The sequence below is a fragment of the Globicephala melas genome, chromosome 3, assembly GCF_963455315.2.
Source record: "Globicephala melas chromosome 3, mGloMel1.2, whole genome shotgun sequence".
In the NCBI taxonomy this organism is placed as follows: Eukaryota; Metazoa; Chordata; class Mammalia; order Artiodactyla; family Delphinidae; genus Globicephala; species Globicephala melas.
The window spans coordinates 65,677,125-65,697,200 of record NC_083316.1 but is presented as its reverse complement, the minus strand read 5'-3'; the positions used below and the strand labels follow the sequence as shown (position 1 = coordinate 65,697,200).

Below are 20,076 nucleotides of genomic sequence, written 5' to 3'. Positions count from 1 at the left end.
CTTGAAATGGGATAAAATTTTAAACTGGCATAAAGAATGTCTGCTAAGACAATGTATAAACCCATTTATAGATAATATCAGAAGTATATGCTGGAGGCCCTTCTGAATACAAGGCATCAACCTGATGGCCTCTTGGGACAGGTCACAAACCATACAATTCACAGTTAACAAAGATCTGCACACACGCATCAATCTTACTGCCCACAGCCATAAACTCTGGGTGTTCTCATTATTAGCCTATTTGAACTCAGTTTTTTCATCATTAAATAAAGACAAATGACTTGCTGAAACCCATATAATTAGAAATAGATACAAGACTCAAGACAAGATCTCAAGTTCTTTCCATTATGCCACATTTCCTCTCAACAAAAAGGTCACTCCCAAGACACCCAGATTTGCTGGAATTTCAAACTCAGCTAAGACATGGTCACTGCCCTCAAGGATTTTACCGTATAATGGAAGAGACACCCAAGTAAATAATTAATAACAACGAATATTTATAAAGTGCCTATTATAAGCAAGAACTGTCCTAGAAAAAGTATACACACACACACACCTATACACTAATTCATTAAATCCTTACAATCACTAAGTCAGGTATTAGTATTATTTCTGAACTATAAGAGAAAAACTGAGGACAAACAACTGAATAAGCTGCCCACAGTCTGACACCTGAGATCCAAATCAAGTCATCAGGCAATGGGACAGTAGCATGTCCAGAATGGGTTACACAGGTGCAGTAGGCTATAAACTGTTTTAGTAGTGAATTTTTAAAGTATAAAAGTATAGCCTTTAAAAAATGTATAATAGTTTCAATGTCATTTGAACAGTATTTCTCTCTCTATAAACTTCCTAAATTCAATATTTTTTGAAGAGGTACATACAGCTATACTATACTGCATCTCTTCCAAACTTAACCACTGAAATATCCTAGGTGGTCTAATTATTACATTAGTTATGATTTTTTATCAACATTAAAGATTTCTGTTCTGCATTCATTTTTAAAATACCTAGTTTTAATATCAACTTAATTAGCAATTATGTTCCACAATTTTTCCTGCTAATACAAAAGTATGTACCGCCTTCATCATCATCATCACCATCTGATTTTAGATGTTCCTCAAATATTTTAGATTCTATTAATCTTCTCAATTCGTTATTTACCTACAATTTCAGGATAGTAACAGTCAATGAAAATCTGATTCTTGACTGAATTTCATAATAAACAGTTTTCTTCTAGAAATAAAAAAGCAATGCCTATCTAAGAAAACAAACAACTGAACGTAATTTGATTAAATTGATAAAGAAGACTGTAGGTCTTTATAGCTTCAGAAAATCAAGTTGTCAAAGTATAACTAATTTTAATTTTTTCTATGCAATAATTTAAAACAGTATTGAGAATGTAGGTGATTATAAAGCAATTATACTCCAATAAAGATGTTAAAAAAAAGAATGTAGGTGATCTAAAAATATTTTGCAAATTTAAAATTCTAAAGTGAGAATGTCAAAGGCCTAGAATCACCTTAAGTACTTTATCCTTAGTAGACTCAAATTTTAAATGATGATAACTTAATGACTTAGTTAAAGCTGGAGCATCATGAGAATTAAAAGAAAATCCAAATTCAAAAAAAGTAACTAAATAATGAAGATTATCACAACTCGGGTGCCTTGATAATCTTCTTCCTAACCTTAGTGTCTTAAGTGCATGGCATGAAGCAATGATACCTAGAAGACCATGCCATCCTACTCAGGAGGGAAATACCATCTCAAATTTTAAAAGTTTCTGTAGGGGCAAAATAAGTAACAAATCTAAGAGACATTATCACTACATGTGATCTAACTCAAGGTACTGTAATTGACAGACAAAGCTAACATGCTACACATAATCGCAAAATTCTTCATTTTATTACCCTGTGTAGAAAGAATGGGAATCAGATAAGGGAGTTGGAAGTATTTTACCTCAATAGGGTATAAAATTGGACCTAAAATAAATGTTCTGGTCCTCTTTAACAGAGCTTTAAAAGGCAAGACCCTAAGGATTACACTGTTCCAAAGTAACTTAAACTGTGTCCCAGAACAAAACAAAAGTTTATAGAAATACAAAAATATGCAGCACCAAGTAAGATTTACAATATTTGGCATCCAATCAAAGATTAGCAGCATGCAACAAAAAGAGAAAATATAACACAGAAAATATGATAGGGCAGAAAAATCTATCAATACCTATGCCAAAATAATACAGGCTACCAAATTAATGGACAAGGTCATTGAAAGTGACTATAATTTTATTCCATATATTCAAGAATGTAAAAGAAAGATTGTACATGGTAAGAAGAGTTAGAAAAGACATTAAATAGATGTGAATCAAACTTTGATGAAAATCACAATTTCTGAGATAAAAGATACACTGAATGAAATTAACAGCATATTACACATAGCAAAAGAAACAGTGAATATGAAGACAGAGCAATAGAAACTATTCAAAAATAAAAATGGGGAGAAAAAAAAGAAAGGAAGAAAGAAAAGAGGATCAAGGAGCTATAGGACAAATTCAAGCAACATAATATACATGTATTGATATATATAATTGGAGTCTCCAAACAGGAAGGAAGGGAAACAGAAAAACTATTTGGATAATGACCAAATTTTGCCAAAACTGACTAAAAATATAAACTAACAGATCAAAGAGGCTCAATAAAGATAAAAAACTACACTAAGGCATATCATAATCAAATTGTTCAAAGACAGTGATAAAGAGAAAAATTTTAAAAGAAGCTGGAGAAAGAAGGCACATTGCTTAGATACGAACAATGACAACTGACTAGCCAGGAGACAATAGAGCAACATTTTTAAAGTACTGAAAGAAAAAGCTGTCAACTTAGAATTTTCTACTCAGTGAAAATATCTTTTAAAAAGAAGGGTGAAATACAGACTTTTGCAGATTCACAAAACCTGAAAGAATCCATCACAAGCAGACCTGCATGAAAAGAAACATTAAACAAAGTCCTTCTGACAGAACATAAATAATATTACATGGAAAACTGGATCTACACAGAAAAATGAATTGCTCCAGAAGAGGTAAATTTGTGGGTAAATATAAAAGACTTTCAAAATATTTAAATCACTTTAAAAGACAACTCAGAATTCTGATTCTGGACAAGATGGAGATAGCTCATTACATTCTATTACTCTCACTAATTACAAACAAAAATCCTGAAAGACTTAAAGCAACTATTAAAAGATTCTTTAAGGTAGAGAAAAGAAAGCAGATTTACTAGGAACCTTGGAACTTGAGGAAAGACTTGGCAGAAAGTTCCCTGGTTGGTTTTGTTTTGTTGACTTTCATATATCCAACCTGGATATTAAGGAAGCCTGCAACATGAAAACACCAGTGGGTACAAATAAACAAAAAGAAAAACTACTTCTGTCTGGCCGTGGTAAGTAGAAAAGGGTAGCCAGGAAAGACAGAAGCCTTTTGCCTAAAACCCTTCCCCTCTCAGTTCAGGCTAAGAACCCAGAAGAAACATGCCTATCCCCATCCTGATCCCAATCCTGTACTAAAGACAGGAGGCTGTAGGTGGAGCCTCGTCTACCACCCTCACCCTGAACTCAGAAGGTGAAGTCCCTTCCTCTCTCTACTTGGGGCTGTGGCCATGGAAATGGTGGGCAGGGACTTAACATCCAGCCATTCTCACCCTGCACTAATCAGGTGGCACTCTTCTCTCCAGTACCACAGACATACACCATGATCAAGTATATTCCAGGAATGCAAGGCAAAAGCTCAATCTTTGTAATCCACCATATTAACAGTCTAAAAAAGGAAACTCATATGACCACGACTTGATACAGAAAAAAGCATTTAAGACAATTCAATATCTATCCATAATAAAACCATCAGCAAACTAAGAATAGAAAGAAATTTCCATAATCTGATAAAGAGCATTTGAAAAATAAAACTACAGCTAACAGCATACTTAATGGTGAAAGCCTGAATGCTTTCCCCCTAAAATGGGGCATAAGGCAAGGATTTCTGTTCTCACCACTAAAATTCCACATAGTAGTTTCATATCCTAGCCAGTGAAATAAGGCAAAGAGAGGAAATAAAAGGCATAAAGATTGGGGGGAAAAAAGGAAATAAAACTATACCCACTGGCAGACATTATTATATAAGTAAAAGATACCAACAAAACTACACACACACAATAAAACAACAACAACAAAACACTCCGGAACAAATAAGGAAATTTAGCAAGGTTGGGGATTATAAGGTCAACACAGAAAAATAAGCTATATTTATATATGAGTAATGGAACTATTGGAAACTCAAATTTAAAAAAACAAAACCACTTATAATAATTCCAGAAAGACTGAAATAACTAGAAATAAATCTAACAAAACACGTACAGGATCTGTGTGCTAATAAACACTACAAAATACTGATGAAAGATATCAAAGAAAACCTAAAAAATACTGTGTTTATGGACAAGAAGACTCAATTGTGTTTTTTTTGTAAATAGAGTAAAGCTGCTTTTAAAATGTATTCGGAAAGGCAAAGAAACTAAATTATCTAAAACAACATTGAAAAAAAGAATAAAGTTAGAGGAATTACACAACCTAATTTTAAGGCTTATAATGTAGCTACAGTAATTATGCCAGTGTGGTACTGGTGGAGGGATATATACATAGATTCATGAAACAGAATACAGAGTCCAGAAATAGACCCACACAAGTACAGCCAATGAGTTTTAATAAAGGGGCAAAAGCAATTCAATGGAGAAAGGAGAGTCTTTTCAACTAATGGTCTTAGTTCAACTGGACATTCATATCCAAGAAAATGAACCTTAACCTAAACAAAAGTAACTCAAAACAGATGATAGATCTAAATGTAAAACATGAAACTATAAAACTTTTTTAAAGAAAATCATGGAAAATCTTCATGACCTAGGGATAGGTAAAGAGTCCTTACACATGACACCAAAGAATAATCCATAAAAATTTTAAAAATCCAGAAATTGGACCATTCATCAAAAATAAAAACTTCTGCTCTACAAAAGACCCTATTAATAAAATGAACATACCAGGCTTCCCTGGTGGTGCAGCGGTTAAGAATCCGCCTGTCAATGCAGGGGACATGGGTTCGAGTTCTGGTCCGGGAAGATCCCACATGCCGTGGAGCAACTGGGCCTGTGCGCCACAACTACTGAGCCTGCGCTCTAGAGCCCATGAGCCACAACTACTGAAGCCTTCGCGCCCTAGGGCCGTGCTCTGCAACAGGAGAAGCTACCTCAGTGAGAGGCCCACGCACAGTAACGAAGACCCAATGCAGCCAAAAATAAATAAATAAATAAATTTTAAAAGAAAAAAAAAACCAAAAAAAACTCATTTCAACCTCCTAGAAACTTCTGGTTTCTTCTGCAATTTCTCTAAAAAAAAAAAAAGTGAACATACCAGTGATAGACTAGAAGATATTTGCAAATCACATATCTGATAAATAAATACAAACAATGCAACTAAAAACATGGGTAAAATTTGAAAAGACTCTTCACCAAGATGGTTATACAGATGTCAAATAAGCACATGAAACCAACATCCCCAGCCATTAGGGAAATAGAAATTAAAGCCACAATAAGATACCATACATACCATGCCTATTAGTGGCTAAAATAAAAAATATGGACAACACTAAGTGCTGGAAAGAGTGTGGATCTTTCATACATTTCAGGTAGGAATATAAAATGGTACACCCACTTTGGAAAACAGTTTAGCAGTTTCTTTATAAAGGTAACACATACTTGTCATACAAGCCAGTATTCCCAATCTTAGATATTTATCTTAAAGCAGAGACCAGCAAACTCTAAGAGGACCAAAAGTAAATATTTCAGTCATTGCACACCACAATGTCCTGTTGCAGCTATTCAACTTTGCCATTATAACACAAAAGCAGCCACAGACAATACACAAACAAATGGGCACACTTATGTCCCAGTAAAACTTTACCAAAATGGGCAGCCGATTTACAGGATATAGTTTGCCAATCTCTGCACTAGAGAAATGAGGACTTATATTCACACAGAAACCTATGCATGAATGTTTAAAGCAGCTTTGTAATAGCCAAAACGTGGAAATGACACAAATGTTCTTAAGTCATTAATGGATGAACAAACTGATACAGTCATACAATGGACTACTCAGAAATAAATAAAAATAAATTATGATATTTGCAACAACTTGAATGTCTCTCAAGGGCATTATTATGCTCAGTGGGTGGGGGAAGCTAATCTCAAAAGGCTACATACTATATGATTTCATTAATGTAATATTCTTGAAATAACAAAAGCGCAGTGATGAAGAACAGATAAGTGGTTGCTGAGGGTTACATTGGAGAGCCGGTACAACTATAAAGGGGTAGTACAAAGGAACAAAGATGTTTCTTTGTGATAATAGAACAGTTCTGCACCCTGATTGTGGTAGTGGTTATATGAATCCATACATGTAATAAAATTCATATAACTATAAACACACAAAAATGAAACAAAAAAGCATAACAACAAAAAAACAGATTACTTGTAAAAAGTAGCAAAATCTGTATAAGGTTTGTAGTTTATAATATTGTGCCAATGTCAATTTCCTGCTCTTAATACTGTACTATGGTTATATATTGTTATCATTGGGGAACCCAGGTGCAGGGTATCCTGAACTCTATGTCTTATTTTTGAAACTTTTTGTGAGTCTAAAATTATTTCAAAATAGATTTTAAAAGTTAATTGGCTGTTAAAAACAAAAAGTATTACAATATATTGTGGAGTTTATAACATACATATCAACAGAAGTAAAATGTATGGCCAAAATAACATAAAGGCTAAGAGAGGAAAAATGGATGCATAATGTGTGTGTGTATATATAATGTATATTGCTATAAGAGTTTTAAACTATCTGTAAAGCAGTATATCACTTCAAGGTAGACTGTGATAAGGTAAAGATACATGCTATAAACTCTAAAGCAAGCATTAAAATAGCGTAAAAATGAGTTATAAGTCAACCAAAAAGATTAAATAGTATCATAAAAAAATACTAAAGTAGGCCAAAAAAAGACACAATAAGAGAAACAAGGAAATAAGGTGAAACAGAAAGAGACAGCAGATTTTAAAACCATCATCAATAATTACATAAACTGTAAATGCCCTAAACACCCCAATTAAAAGACACAGATTGCCAGATTGGATTAAAAAAGCAAAATCCAACTATGTATTTCTTAAAAGAAACCCAATTTAAATAAAGATAAAAATAGTCAAAAGCAGAAGGATGGAAAAAGATATGTCATGCTAACTCCTATCAAAAGAAAGCTGGAAGTGGATTTTAGATCAAAGAATTTTAAGTGTTAGAGGGTCATTTCATAATGATAAAGGGATCAAATCATCACGAGGACAAGACAAACCTTAATGTTTTGCACTTTATAACAAAGATTCAAAAATACATGAAGCAAGACCTGATTATGCTTCAAGGAGAATAAACCAATCCATAATTACAGTTACAGATTTGAATACATTCTCTGCCATTGGTGCAACAAGTAGATAGAAAATAAGCAAAAATATAGAAAACTTAAACAACAAGCTCAACCAACTTGATCTGACATTTATAGAACAATCCACCAAACAACAGCAGAATAAACATTTCTTTCAAGTATTCAAAGACCACTGAACAAGAGAGACCATATTTGGAGCCTCAGTATAAGTCCAAATAAATTTAAAAGTTTAGTGGGTGCCTGGAACCTGGAGAGTAAGCAGAGTGAGGAAGAAAGGGGCTAATTGGGGATTGACCTCAAAGAGGCACAAAGGAACTGTCTAGAGTAATGAAAACTGAATTTTACATAGGTACATTCTATTGTATGTACACTACACCTAAACAACAAGAAAAATTTTACTTGATTTTGACAGAGACCTGGATTCTACCCTACCTGACTTACTACCTGTGCTTTCCTTAGGAACTTGCTTATGCTTTTAGCAACTGTTTCCTCACATACAGAGAGTGACGATGCCAACAACACATGATGAAGTGAGAGTACATGTTAACTGAAAAGGAGATTAACTGGAAAATAATAAGCAAATATTAATACTCAAAAGTTCTCTTAGAGCATAGTTTTTACATGCTACTTCCTACTTCTGTTTTTGCTCTAAGTTGTTTATTTTCTGAAAAATCCTGGAATAACTGAAAAAATTAAAATATAATGACTGAGGTGTTTCTTATAAAAGAAGAAAACACTTTAAATCAAAGCAGAGCAATATGAAAAAAGAAAAGGAAAGTGAGTTCTCAAATACAAAACTGTATAACTAAAAATTAATTTTTTAAAGTAATAATTCTGAAGTCTTTTCCATGGCTGAACTACAAAACATATACTTTGAGCAGGACTTCTGCACCACTTACATTACTGATTTAGTTCCCACATTCCAAAAGGTCAGGAATTATAAAGCGTTTAATACAAAAATGGCAGACGTATATAAATATTTTTATCATAGAAATAAAGAATACTGCAATTTCTTTTTGAGGCATTCAAGCAACACATTTGCAACCCATACTCCCACAAACCTGAAAATCATTACTATTTTTGACAAACTCTTTGGCAGAGTACCATAACAAATGCTCCAATTCTGATATTTCATCTGGAAATACCCATTTGATTTCAAAGTCCCCCAAACCACAGGGACACATGGCAATAATATAGGATTTTAGACTGCTGTTTTTAAAAACAACTTTGAATGTTTGGGCTAACTTATTTTACTTCATTTTTATATATCTGAGAAATGTAAGTTAAATAAATATAGAGAGGTTGTTTGAACTTTTTTAACTTCCACTTAAAAAAAGTTATGACATATAGTAAGATACAAACTAACCTATACCTTACTATATGTTGTAACATTTTTTAAACAACTGAAACAATTATTTATAACGAAAATTCTAGAGAAAGACCCTTGTAACAATAAAAGTGAATCCTTCTAAATGACTGAATGACACTTCAATCTCTCCTAAAATGTAACATGCAGAGATTGCTCCTTGTTCCTCAATATCCACCTTCCCCTTTTTACACAGTAATGAAAATTTCTGGGCATAGGACACAGCTGAAGATCACACTTCACAGATTCCCTTGCAGCTAGGTGAAGCCATGTGACAGTTCTGGACAATGGGATGCAAGCAAAAGTAATGCTTGCAATTTTACAGTGATAGTCAAAGAAAATGCATGTGTGCTTTATTTTCTCTTTAACTCAGTCTTGTTGCCTGAAAGGTGAGCATAACAGTAACAATGAGATAAAAACTCCCTGGGCCCCTGCATCATAAAACCATTGTATTAACCCAGGCCTGCCTATTTGGATCATTACATCAGAGAAAAGCAAACTTCCATGCTTTTTAAGTCATCAAATTTTCAGGCTAACTGTATCCGAAGCCAATATCTGCTGGTGGGGCAGGAGAGAGGAAGGGAAAGAAAATGCAAAAAGACTTTATTTTAATTCTAACAGAAACCTAAAGCCAATTTTCATGTATGCTTCTAGTGTGTGGGGGAGGGTGTGTATGTGTGCTTATCATGTTTAATTTTCTTTCAAACCTCATGGCTTTCCTTCATTAGGACTATTTTTAGAAACATAAAACTGCAGTATGTTAGATGACCTGGAATGAATCCAAGAAATCACTTCAAAACTTTATAGATGAGAAAACAGATGTATGAGCAAGCTAAACTATGAACCCATGGTTACTCTTTTTTTTTTTTAATTTTTGAATTTTATTTTATTTATTTTTTTATACAGCAGGTTCTTATTAATCATCAATTTTATACACATCACTGTATACATGTCAATCCCAATCACCCAATTCAGCACACCACCACCACCACCCGACCCGTGGCTTACCCCCCTTGGTGTCCATACGTTTGTTCTCTACATCTGTGTCTCAAATTCTGCCCTGCAAACCAGTTCATCTGTACCATTTTTCTAGGTTCCACATACATGTGTTAATATACGATATTCGTTTTTCTCTCTCTGACTTTCTTCACTCTGTATGACAGTCTCTAGATCCATCCACGTCTCAACAAATGACTCAATTTCATTCTTTTTTATGGCTGAGTAATATTCCATTGTATATATGTACCACATCTTCTTTATCCATTCGTCTGTCGATGGGCATTTAGGTTGCTTCCATGACCTGGCTATTGTAAACAGTGCTGCAATGAACATTGGGGTGCATGTGTCTTTTTGAATTATGGTTTTCTCTGGGTATATGCCCAGTAGTGGGATTGCTGGGTCAGATGGTAATTTTATTTTTAGTTTTTTAAGGAACCTCCATACTGTTCTCCATAGTGGCTGTATCAATTTACATTCCCACCAACAGTGCAAGAGGGTTCCCTTTTCTCCACACCCTCTCCAGCATTTGTTGTCTGTAGATTTCTGATCATGCCCATTCTAACTGGTGTGAGGTGATACCTCATTGTAGTTTTGTTTGTTTGTTTGTTTTTGCGGTACGCAGGTCTCTCACTGTTGTGGCCTCTCCCATTTCGGAGCACAGGCTCCGGACGCGCAGGTTCAGCGGCCATGGCTCACAGGCCTAGCTGCTCCGCGGCATGTGGGATCCTCCTGGACCGCGGCACGGACCCATGTCCCCTGCATCGGCAGGTGGACTCTCAACCACCGCGCCACCAGGGAAGCCCCTCATTGTAGTTTTGATTTGCATTTCTCTAATAATTAGTGATGTTGAGCAGTTTTTCACGTGCTTCTTGGCCATCTGTATGTCTTCTTTTGAGAAATGTCTATTTAGGTCTTCTGCCCATTTTCGGATTGGGTTGTTTGTTTCTTTAATATTGAGTTGCATGAGCTGTTTATATATTTCGGAGATTAATCCCTTGTCCATTGATTTGTTTGCAAATATTTTCTCCCATTCTGAGGGTTGCCTTTTCATCTTGTTTATGGTTCCCTTTGCTGCGCAAAAGCTTTTAAGTTTCATAAGGTCCCATTTGTTTATTTTTGTTTTTATTTCCATTACTCTAGGAGGTGGGTCAAAAAAGATCTTGCTGTTATTTATGTCAAAGAGTGTTCTTTCTATCTTTTCCTCTAAGAGTTTTATAGTGTCTGGTCTTAACATTTAGGTCTCGAATCCATTTTGAGTTTGTTTTTGTGTATGGTGTTAGGGAGTGTTCTAATTTCATGCTTTTACATGTAGCTGTCCAGTTTTCCCAGCACCACTTATTGAAGAGACTGTCTTTTCTCCATTGTATATCTTTGCCTCCTTTGTCATAGATTAGTTGACCATAGGTGCGTGGATTTATCTCTGGGCTTTCTATCTTGTTCCATTGATCTATGTTTCTGTTTTTGTACCAGTACCATATTGTCTTGATTACTGTAGCTTTGTAGTATAGTCTGAAGTCAGGGAGTCTGATTCCTCCAGCTCCATGTTTTTCCCTCAAGACTGTTTGGCTATTCGGGGTCTTTTTTGTCTCCATACAAATTTTAAGATTTTTTGTTCTAGTTCTGTAAAAAATGCCATTGGTAGTTTGATGGGGATTGCATTGAATCTGTAGATTGCTTTGGGTAGCATAGTCATTTTCACAATATTGATTCTTCCAATCCAAGAACATGGTATATCTCTCCATCTGTTGGTATCATCTTTAATTTCTTTCATCAGTGTCTTATAGTTTTCTGCATACAGGTATTTTGTCTCCCCCCAGGGTTACTCTTATAAAAAAAATTAGGTCTTTTTTACATGGCTCATGAATGAAAATGTTTTCTGAAGGAACAGAGCAAATTATGAGAGAAGAAGAGGAAGACTTTTTTTTTTTTTTTTTTTTTTGCGGTACGCGGGCCTCTCACTGTTGTGGCCTCTCCCGTTGCTGAGCACAGGCTCTGGACGCGCAGGCTCAGTGGCCATGGCTCACGGGCCCAGCCGCTCCGCGTCATGTGGGATCTTCCCGGACCGGGGCACGAACCCGTGTCCCCTGCATCGGCAGGCGGACTCTCAACCACTGCGCCACCAGGGAAGCCCAGGAAGACATTTTTAATTAAGATGTATTATTTGCATGACAAAGTATATACTGCAAAATCCATATGAACTGTAAAAGGCAGAGCGAAAAGAGTGACACAAAAGTACATGATAATCTCTTGAGTAGGCAACAGTACTTATAGTGAAGAGATAATGAGTTCTAAATGCTTGTACTAGAGTATGCTGTCATCCAGAACAATCTACTGCCAACTGAAGTGTCCTGGTGATGGAGCAGGAAGGGTCCCAGAGGTTTGTACTGTACGGAGAAAAAGAGTTAGCGTCCAACTGGCCATTCAACATTTATCCCAATGAGAATTAAGCTAAAATTAGAAGTCTATGTTATCTGTAAGGAAAAGCCAATGAGAGCAAAAATGAAATTTTGAGTATTATGAGCTCAAAAGCAATCTCATGAAAATTATGGATCCATCCCTCAAAAAGAATGTATATAAACGTCAACATACACATTATACATATTAAATATTTCATTGCTTTGGAAATGGACAATTAAAACACAAGGTAATATTTCAAAAAAAACAGGTCTTCTTGAATATAAAAATTAGTAGTTATTTCCTTTTTAAAAATAGGAAAAAAAGGAGAAAATTTGATAGAAATGTAAATTTCAAATAAGTCATATGACTTGAATACTCAAAATGTTCAAATTATGCAGTGATCTTCAACACAGAATTAGACACATAAAACTTTTTGAATTGATGACAACAAATGCCCAAAAACCCTGACTCTAAGAGGTATGAAACTGGTAGCTAATGTACTTAGAACTCATGGAATATTCTTTGTCATGGGAGAGTAACCTTATGTCAACAACAGAACAGAATTCACTATAACCTTTTGAGGTGAATCTATGTTCATTCTTTTCTTCTAAGTGTAGGAGGTCATTTTTGGCAACAATCAGACATCTGTGTCATCAAGGAATGGATTACAAACTCCTTTTAAAGTTTTAGGTCATCCAAAGCAAAATTAGCCTTAAAAAGTATTCTGCCATGTTTCCAATTGTCTGCATATTTTTGCCAGCAGATGAATTTAAAAGATACTGTCACTCTGAAATTTAATTTGCAGAAGCACATCCTACAGCACTAGAAGATTCCCACGGAAATTTGGCCAAATAAACTTGTGATTTTCATCTGCATCCGTAAGGCTGACTGTAGCACCTCATACTGAAAGTTTTATCTCATTCAAACATCCAAAAATATCTCTCAAGTAAGCCAAGTCATGAACTCCTCCTCAACAAACCATTCTGAAAGTAGCCTTTCTTTTTCTCATACGCAAATTAATAAGTGAATAAATAGTGAGGCAGGAATCTAAACTGCATTGTAGTGCTTTAGGGCGTATTTGTTAGGGAACCAACACTCATCTGCCTTACTAGGAATCTCTTAATCTGTTTCTATTTTTTTGAGAAAACCTGTTGAAAAGCTAGTGGTTCAAGCCTTTGGCTCTGATAAAGTTGATTAATATCAGGGTAGTAAGCAAGCTATCTTTCAGGATTATTGTCATGGTTTTTGAGTCTGATACATGCCAAGCCAACTGTAAACAACTGAAGTCATGAGGACTTTCTTCACAAAGGCAGCAAGATCCGATGTATCGCTAAGCATGTCAAGTACTCCATCCAAACCCTCCTTTTCACCATGTCAAAGATACCAAAAGCCTTTCAGGTACCCAAAAGTACTCTCACACTCTTAATTTGTTATGCACCAGTGTAACACAACACATATGAAAACCAGAAACTGGAGGCATGAAATAATGTTAGTCATTACATACATATGCTTGTTGAGTGGGAAATGGTATTATAACCAATTTGACAATGATCTGCTTCAAAATATTAGAAGCAACAGTCAGCAGTTCCATAGTATATAACATCATTTGATTGTACTTGAGCCACAGGAAAGAGTATTTTGCGATAAATAACAAAATTTCAGTAGTCAGTTCAAACCTTACCCTAATTTAAATTATCATCTTAAGAACCTCAGCTTAATTGAAACTTACATAAATTGGCAGCTAAGTACTATAAGTATGTATCTTCTAAACAATTCAGAATAATTCTAAATTTTTCAGAAACAATTACTGAAGCCAGGCTCTGTATTATTCTATACAGGATAATATATATTTCAAATTAATGATTCCATCTGTTGCTTCAAATGTTTCTCTAATTGGTGAAATCCCTTTAATCATTCTGAATTAAAGATTTTTTTTTAAAGAATTTTTTAAACTCAATTTAGTTCCAGCACAAACTGTTCAATAACTGTCTCTAAATTTAAGAAAGCTTGGGTTGAAAGTTATTTCTTTCTATTTTAATACTTCTAAGTTTGATAATATAAATAAAATACCTTAATTTCTAATCAAATGTCTTACTACACTTATCTATATAATTTTGTAATTGCAAATACATGCTAATAAAGAAGAAAATAGGTTATAATGATTAAATATTCAAAGAAAAATATATTATTTTCTTTCTCAAAAATCAGTATTTCCCCAAACTCATTTCAGTAAGCCTTGTCTCATGGTCTAAAACTTCTGACGCCACTTTTCATACTGCTCATTCGTGTAATTATCTCAATAATACTTAGTCTTAAAGCATTAAAAATGAAATATATTTTCCAATAGTTTTTTTCACAATTCATTAACATAAAGCATTTAATGACTATAACTTTGAAGCATTTTTCCAACTTGGAAACCAAGTACTTTTTAAACTTTTGTTTCTGAGCTATTCTGGGAATAATATGCTAGTTACTTAAATAATTTCTCAATAAGTATTCTCTAACATTTTACCAATTATAACATTATGGAAAGTTTTACTTACTGAAACATCTTTCAAGTTTTTCTCAAAGGAGAAGTGACAAGACTCTTTCGAAAAATTAAACTTGTATGTGTCAGTTGGTCCTGCTCCTGACACCAGTGCTTTTCTCAGTTCATCAACATATTTCTCTTTTTCCATTGCCATGTCATCAGCTTCTTGGGAAATCTCTGATTCACAAACTATGAGAAACAGTAATAAAAGCCTTATTTACTTGAAAATAAATTCTAAACCTAAGAATAAACATATTTACCTGTTGCTACTAATTTATTACTTATGTCACAGAAATTTAAACAAAAAGTAAAATCAATGTCTGCACCACACATTTTTAAGTCAAATTATACCTTTTAACTGAACTAGCAATTTTTGAGACATTAATTTAGTCTCACATCTCATTGGAAAGCATTAGACTCCTTGTGTTCTTTCTCTGTCCTCAGATCAAATACATGGATTATAAGTTACCACAGAAACAACCGTCTTATGTACCTGCTCCTAGGTCATAGCAATTATTTCCTATAATGATTAATAAGCTCAATATTTTAAAACATCTTTCTTCCTTGCCTCAATTATTAAAGAGATTAAATAGTCTATAGTTTATTTCTCACTCACATGGGCACAGTCAAATTAAAGTAAAAATGGAGTTCATTCTTCTCATCTCATTATGTGCCAACAATAAAAATGGTAGATGAAGGGAGTCGATAAGGAAGGAAAGGGAAGGGAATTAATATTTATTGTCTCCTCTATGGCTTGCGTTATATTATATATCTGGCTTCCAATTCTCTCATCTAGGTACGTTTAAAGCTGATGTTTTACTCATCCATAGAGATTTTTACTTCAATGATTACATGTTCAATTTTAGATATCCTCTGTTTCTTTTTCATAATATCTTGTTCTTGCCACACGCTTCTTTTCAATATTTGAAGGATTTAAATATATTTAAGATCTCATTCAGATCACTCTCTTTGCGTGGTTCCTAGGGTATGAATGCCATTTCTTCTAGCTGCTGACACATTCTTGCTCTGCCTTTTTTCCTTTCCTGCTTTGTGAGGTGTGAACATGACTCTCCTCTAGCCAGAGTATCAAGTGCTCTGGACAGCAGAAAGTCTTCATTTGAGACTTTACTTATTTATTTTTTTAAATAAATTTATTTATTTTATTTATTTTATTTTTGGCTGCGTTGGGTCTTCACTGCACGTGGGCTGTTCTCTGGTTGTGGTGAGTGGGGGTTACTCTTCGTTGTGGTGTGTGGCCTTCTCATTGCAGTGGCTTCTCTTGTTGTGGAGCACAGGCTCTAGGCGCGCGGGCTTCAGTAGTTGTGGCACGTGGGCTCAGTAGCTGTGGCTCATGAGCTCTAGAGCGCAGGCTCAGTAGTTGTGGCGCATGGGCTTAGTTGCTCCGCGGCATGTGGGATCTTCCCGCACCAGGGATCGAACCCGTGTCCCCTGCGTTGGCAGGCGGATTCTTAACCACTGTGCCACCAGGGAAGCCCTTCATTTAAGGCTTTAAATGAAGGTTGCTGGTTGGCCTTTCTTGTAGTCCCTACAGGTTTCACCAGTTCTGGACCAGTTTTGAAAGTTAATTTCTTCACTTGGTTTTTATACTTGTGGAAAATTTAAGACAGCTCAAATTTAAACCCCCCACCCTCACACTTATAAAACACAGACAGGATTCTGATTTCTGTTAGGACTTTTAATTTACTCATAACCCTTAGTGACTACTCTGATTCTACAACTCCAAGCCAGAGTAATTTTTTGGTCTGTTTTTTTAAAGATTTTATTAACAGGATCACTTCCAGGTTACTTTCTTTATCTTTAGAGATAAAGAAATTCCTTAAGAGGCCTGCAGTCTCAACAGGCCACTCCACTCAGGTATTACAACCACAGTCGCTTAGATGTGTATCTAGTTCAGATATTCCATGAACTTATAGTTCTTTAGTTCCCATTAACCACTTCGGTTTTCAGATACCTCTTCACACATGGCACCTGGGGATTCCCTTTCTTACATTCAAAGGCTGCAATGTGTCTGTTTATTTGCTTTTAAAATTACAAGATTTAATCTAATATTTATTTGGAATGTACGTATGGTTGGGTGGTTTCCTGTATCAACTCAGGATACCACAATGATGAAAGACTCATACAGTTCTATACTTTTTTACTTAAAGGTTACATTTATCTATTTTATTCCTTACAACACTGAAAGATAGATATTCTCATTTTACAAATGACAAAAGTGAGGCTCAGAGAGATCAAGTAATGGTCTAGGGTCATGCAGTAGGTAAGTGGTAAAACTGGGGTCATACTTATATCTCTCTGGTTGTTCTGGTTTGAGGTGAAGCAGAGATATGGGACATTAGCTAAATTATTTACTTCCATAATATTAAAAAAACACACTGGTATGAAATAATATAGAAACAATAAAATCTTGATTAAAGAATCCCTAAAAATATAACAGCTTTGCATAACGTTGGTCCATGTGCTATCAAGGGTCTGGAAGCCCCATGACAGGCAATGAGGAAGAGAGTCCAGGAATGCATCCATATATTTTTCCTGATCAGTTTTTGATAAATTCTAATATTGAAATATGAGTCTCAACACAGCCTTTGAAAAAAGGTAAGAATAAAAATATGCTTGTGTAATTTTACAGCTTCTAAAATATTTCAACATATTTTTTTCTCTCTCTGAAGCATATGCATATTTAAGATGATCACCACTATCAAATCTATTGACCTTTCAAATACCCTATTAGCTCTTCTGAAAAAACATAAAAGTAAGAAGGCAAATGCATCTTATCTGAGGAATAATTTCATATTCTGTGTTTGGATAATTTTGAAGAGTTATAAGTACCTAGAGAGAGAAATTATTTCTCAGAGAAATAGGAAATAATCTGTAGAAACTATCTTTAATGAAACTATAGAAAAACTTATAAGAAAACATGCAAAAAAATAAATGATACAAATGAACTTCTTTACAAAATAGAAAGAGATTCACAGACTTCAAAAACAAATTTATTGTTACCAAAGGGGAAAGGTAGGATGGGGGGGATAAATTAGGAGTTTGGGATTAACATATACACACTACTATATATAAAATAGCTAACCAACAAGGCCCTACTGTATGGCACAGGGAACTCAATATTCTGTAATAACCTATATGGGAAAAGAATCTGAAAAAGAATGGATATATGTATATGTATAACTGAATCACTTTGTAGTACACCTGAAACACAACATTGTAAATCAACTATACTCCAATATAAAATAAATATATTAAAAAAATAATAAAGTATGTCTACTGATAAAACATCTAGTAAAAAGTATTCTAAATTTCATTACAATGAAAAGATGCCTGTCTGAAAATATTTAATGGAATTTATTGATTCAATTCATTTAGTCCAAAAATGCTTAATGTGCATTTACTATGTGCCAGGCACTATTCTAGGCACGAGGGATACAACCATTAGACAAAAATGCCAGCCTTATGGAGCCTTGATTCAAGTGCTGACATCTTAGATAACCTTTCAGATACCCTCTTAGTATGTTACTCCAGCTGTGAATGCTGCATTGGTTAGTGTTTCAAAATATTTCATTCTTGAGAGGAAAAAAACATGTGAAAGGAAATTATTTCTATTTGTGCCTCTCCTTTAAAAAATATGTTTTGTAAAAAAAAAGGTATTAGTTTAAGAAGAAAAATTTCCTTGAACATTTCCTATAACAGTCAATGTGAAATTCTGACTGCCTATTTAGAACTTCAATCCTAGAAAAACAATTTGGTCACCGGTTTTGAATTTTGTGCTGCAGGAAGCACAGCTGTAAGCAGTCAATGCTCCTTGAAAAACTTCAGTGACCAGGGATAAAAGCCATGAAAATAATAAAATTCAGCAAGGATACAGATGAGCAACATAATATGGCATAAAAAGTGAGCAGGCCAACATGACCAAAAAGCAAGGAATTGTTCTCAGACAGGTAGAATCCAAGAAAGCATCACTTTAACACCATTTATGGGTAGGTGAAGATGTAAGTAAGGAAAGAAAATTCTTTACTTTGGATCCTTATGTATAATGAACCAAAAGACTGCATATCTTAAGTTTGTGTCAGAGCTGAGAAGACACACAGACCTAATAAGTCATCACATCACGGACCCACTTTTCCACTTCATTCTTTAAAAATCATTTTTCTACTGAGCTCTGTCACATAATCTCCATATAGGTCACCAAACATATCAGTGTTTAGAACAAATATAGGTGGATATAATTATTTGATAATAAATGCATTAAAAAGTTTAATTTACTCTTCAATGAACTTTACCCCAGAGATGGGTGATATAAGTTTCTTACCGCTGACTGCAATTCTTATGAAAGTCAAATAACAGTCATCGATCATTAACCCACTTTGTGACTTAACCCTGTGATATAATCCTCTATAATGTTGAAGTGATGATAGACCACATGATAATTAGACCCCAAAACATTCATTAGATAAAACACTGCTAATGGAAAAGAAATCAGTGAGTTTAGTGTGTGGGAGATTAAAAGGAACCCCACATCCTTTTAATTTCACTCAAATGAAAAGAGAAAAAAAATTATCCAAATTGAAGGTTGCAGAAATCAAAAAGTTGTACAAAAAACAGGATGAGGTATAGGAAGGAAATTCATTTTCATGTTTCAATTATTTAATTGTTTCAATTTCTTAATTATCTTATTGTCTATCTGTAAAGTGCCAAACCAAATTATATTTATGTATAAGACAACTAAACATGGAAACAATGTTATATTATTTGACTACGTATTTTGTCCCTGAAATTCACACGTGAGTAATAAAAGGCATTAAACATTTGTGAGATTTAAAACTTCAGTATCTTTGAAAATAAATGACCAGATCCAGTGCACTATAAAATTTTCTGTTTGAAAGCTTGTTCAGTACAGGAAGCCAAAAGATTAACAATCCACCAAGGGATACAGAAGTTTGATATCACATTTTTGTCACACTAAATTTCATTAGCTGAAAAACAAATGGTAAAACATACTGCATTTATGATCAACGCCAACAAGTAAATATGAAACGAGTTTTCATTAAAATATATGCTAACTCTAAAATGAGTAGTTTCCTTTCTTCTTTTTCCTAACCAATTTTATATATTTCAGGCATCCTTTCATGCTTTCTTTCAGAGAATATCCATCAAGGCATGTATGTCCTATGTACTGATAGAAATACTTATGAACAGTGGTTGGCAAATCAGATGTGTACTTTGCTCTCAATG

At 34.4% G+C, this 20,076-nt stretch overlaps 1 protein-coding gene across 6 annotated transcripts in view; it reads right to left on the bottom strand.

Moving 5' to 3' along the window:
- XRCC4 (X-ray repair cross complementing 4) overlaps positions 1-20,076 on the bottom strand; it is a 372,319-nt gene that overhangs the window by 323,242 nt on the left and 29,001 nt on the right. For all 6 annotated transcript variants that reach the window (XM_030847096.2, XM_060295978.2, XM_070045162.1 and 3 more), the window contains one exon: positions 14,828-15,003. In XM_030847096.2, coding sequence (XP_030702956.2) covers positions 14,828-15,003 — 176 coding nt within the window. The remainder of the gene's footprint in view (positions 1-14,827; positions 15,004-20,076) is intronic.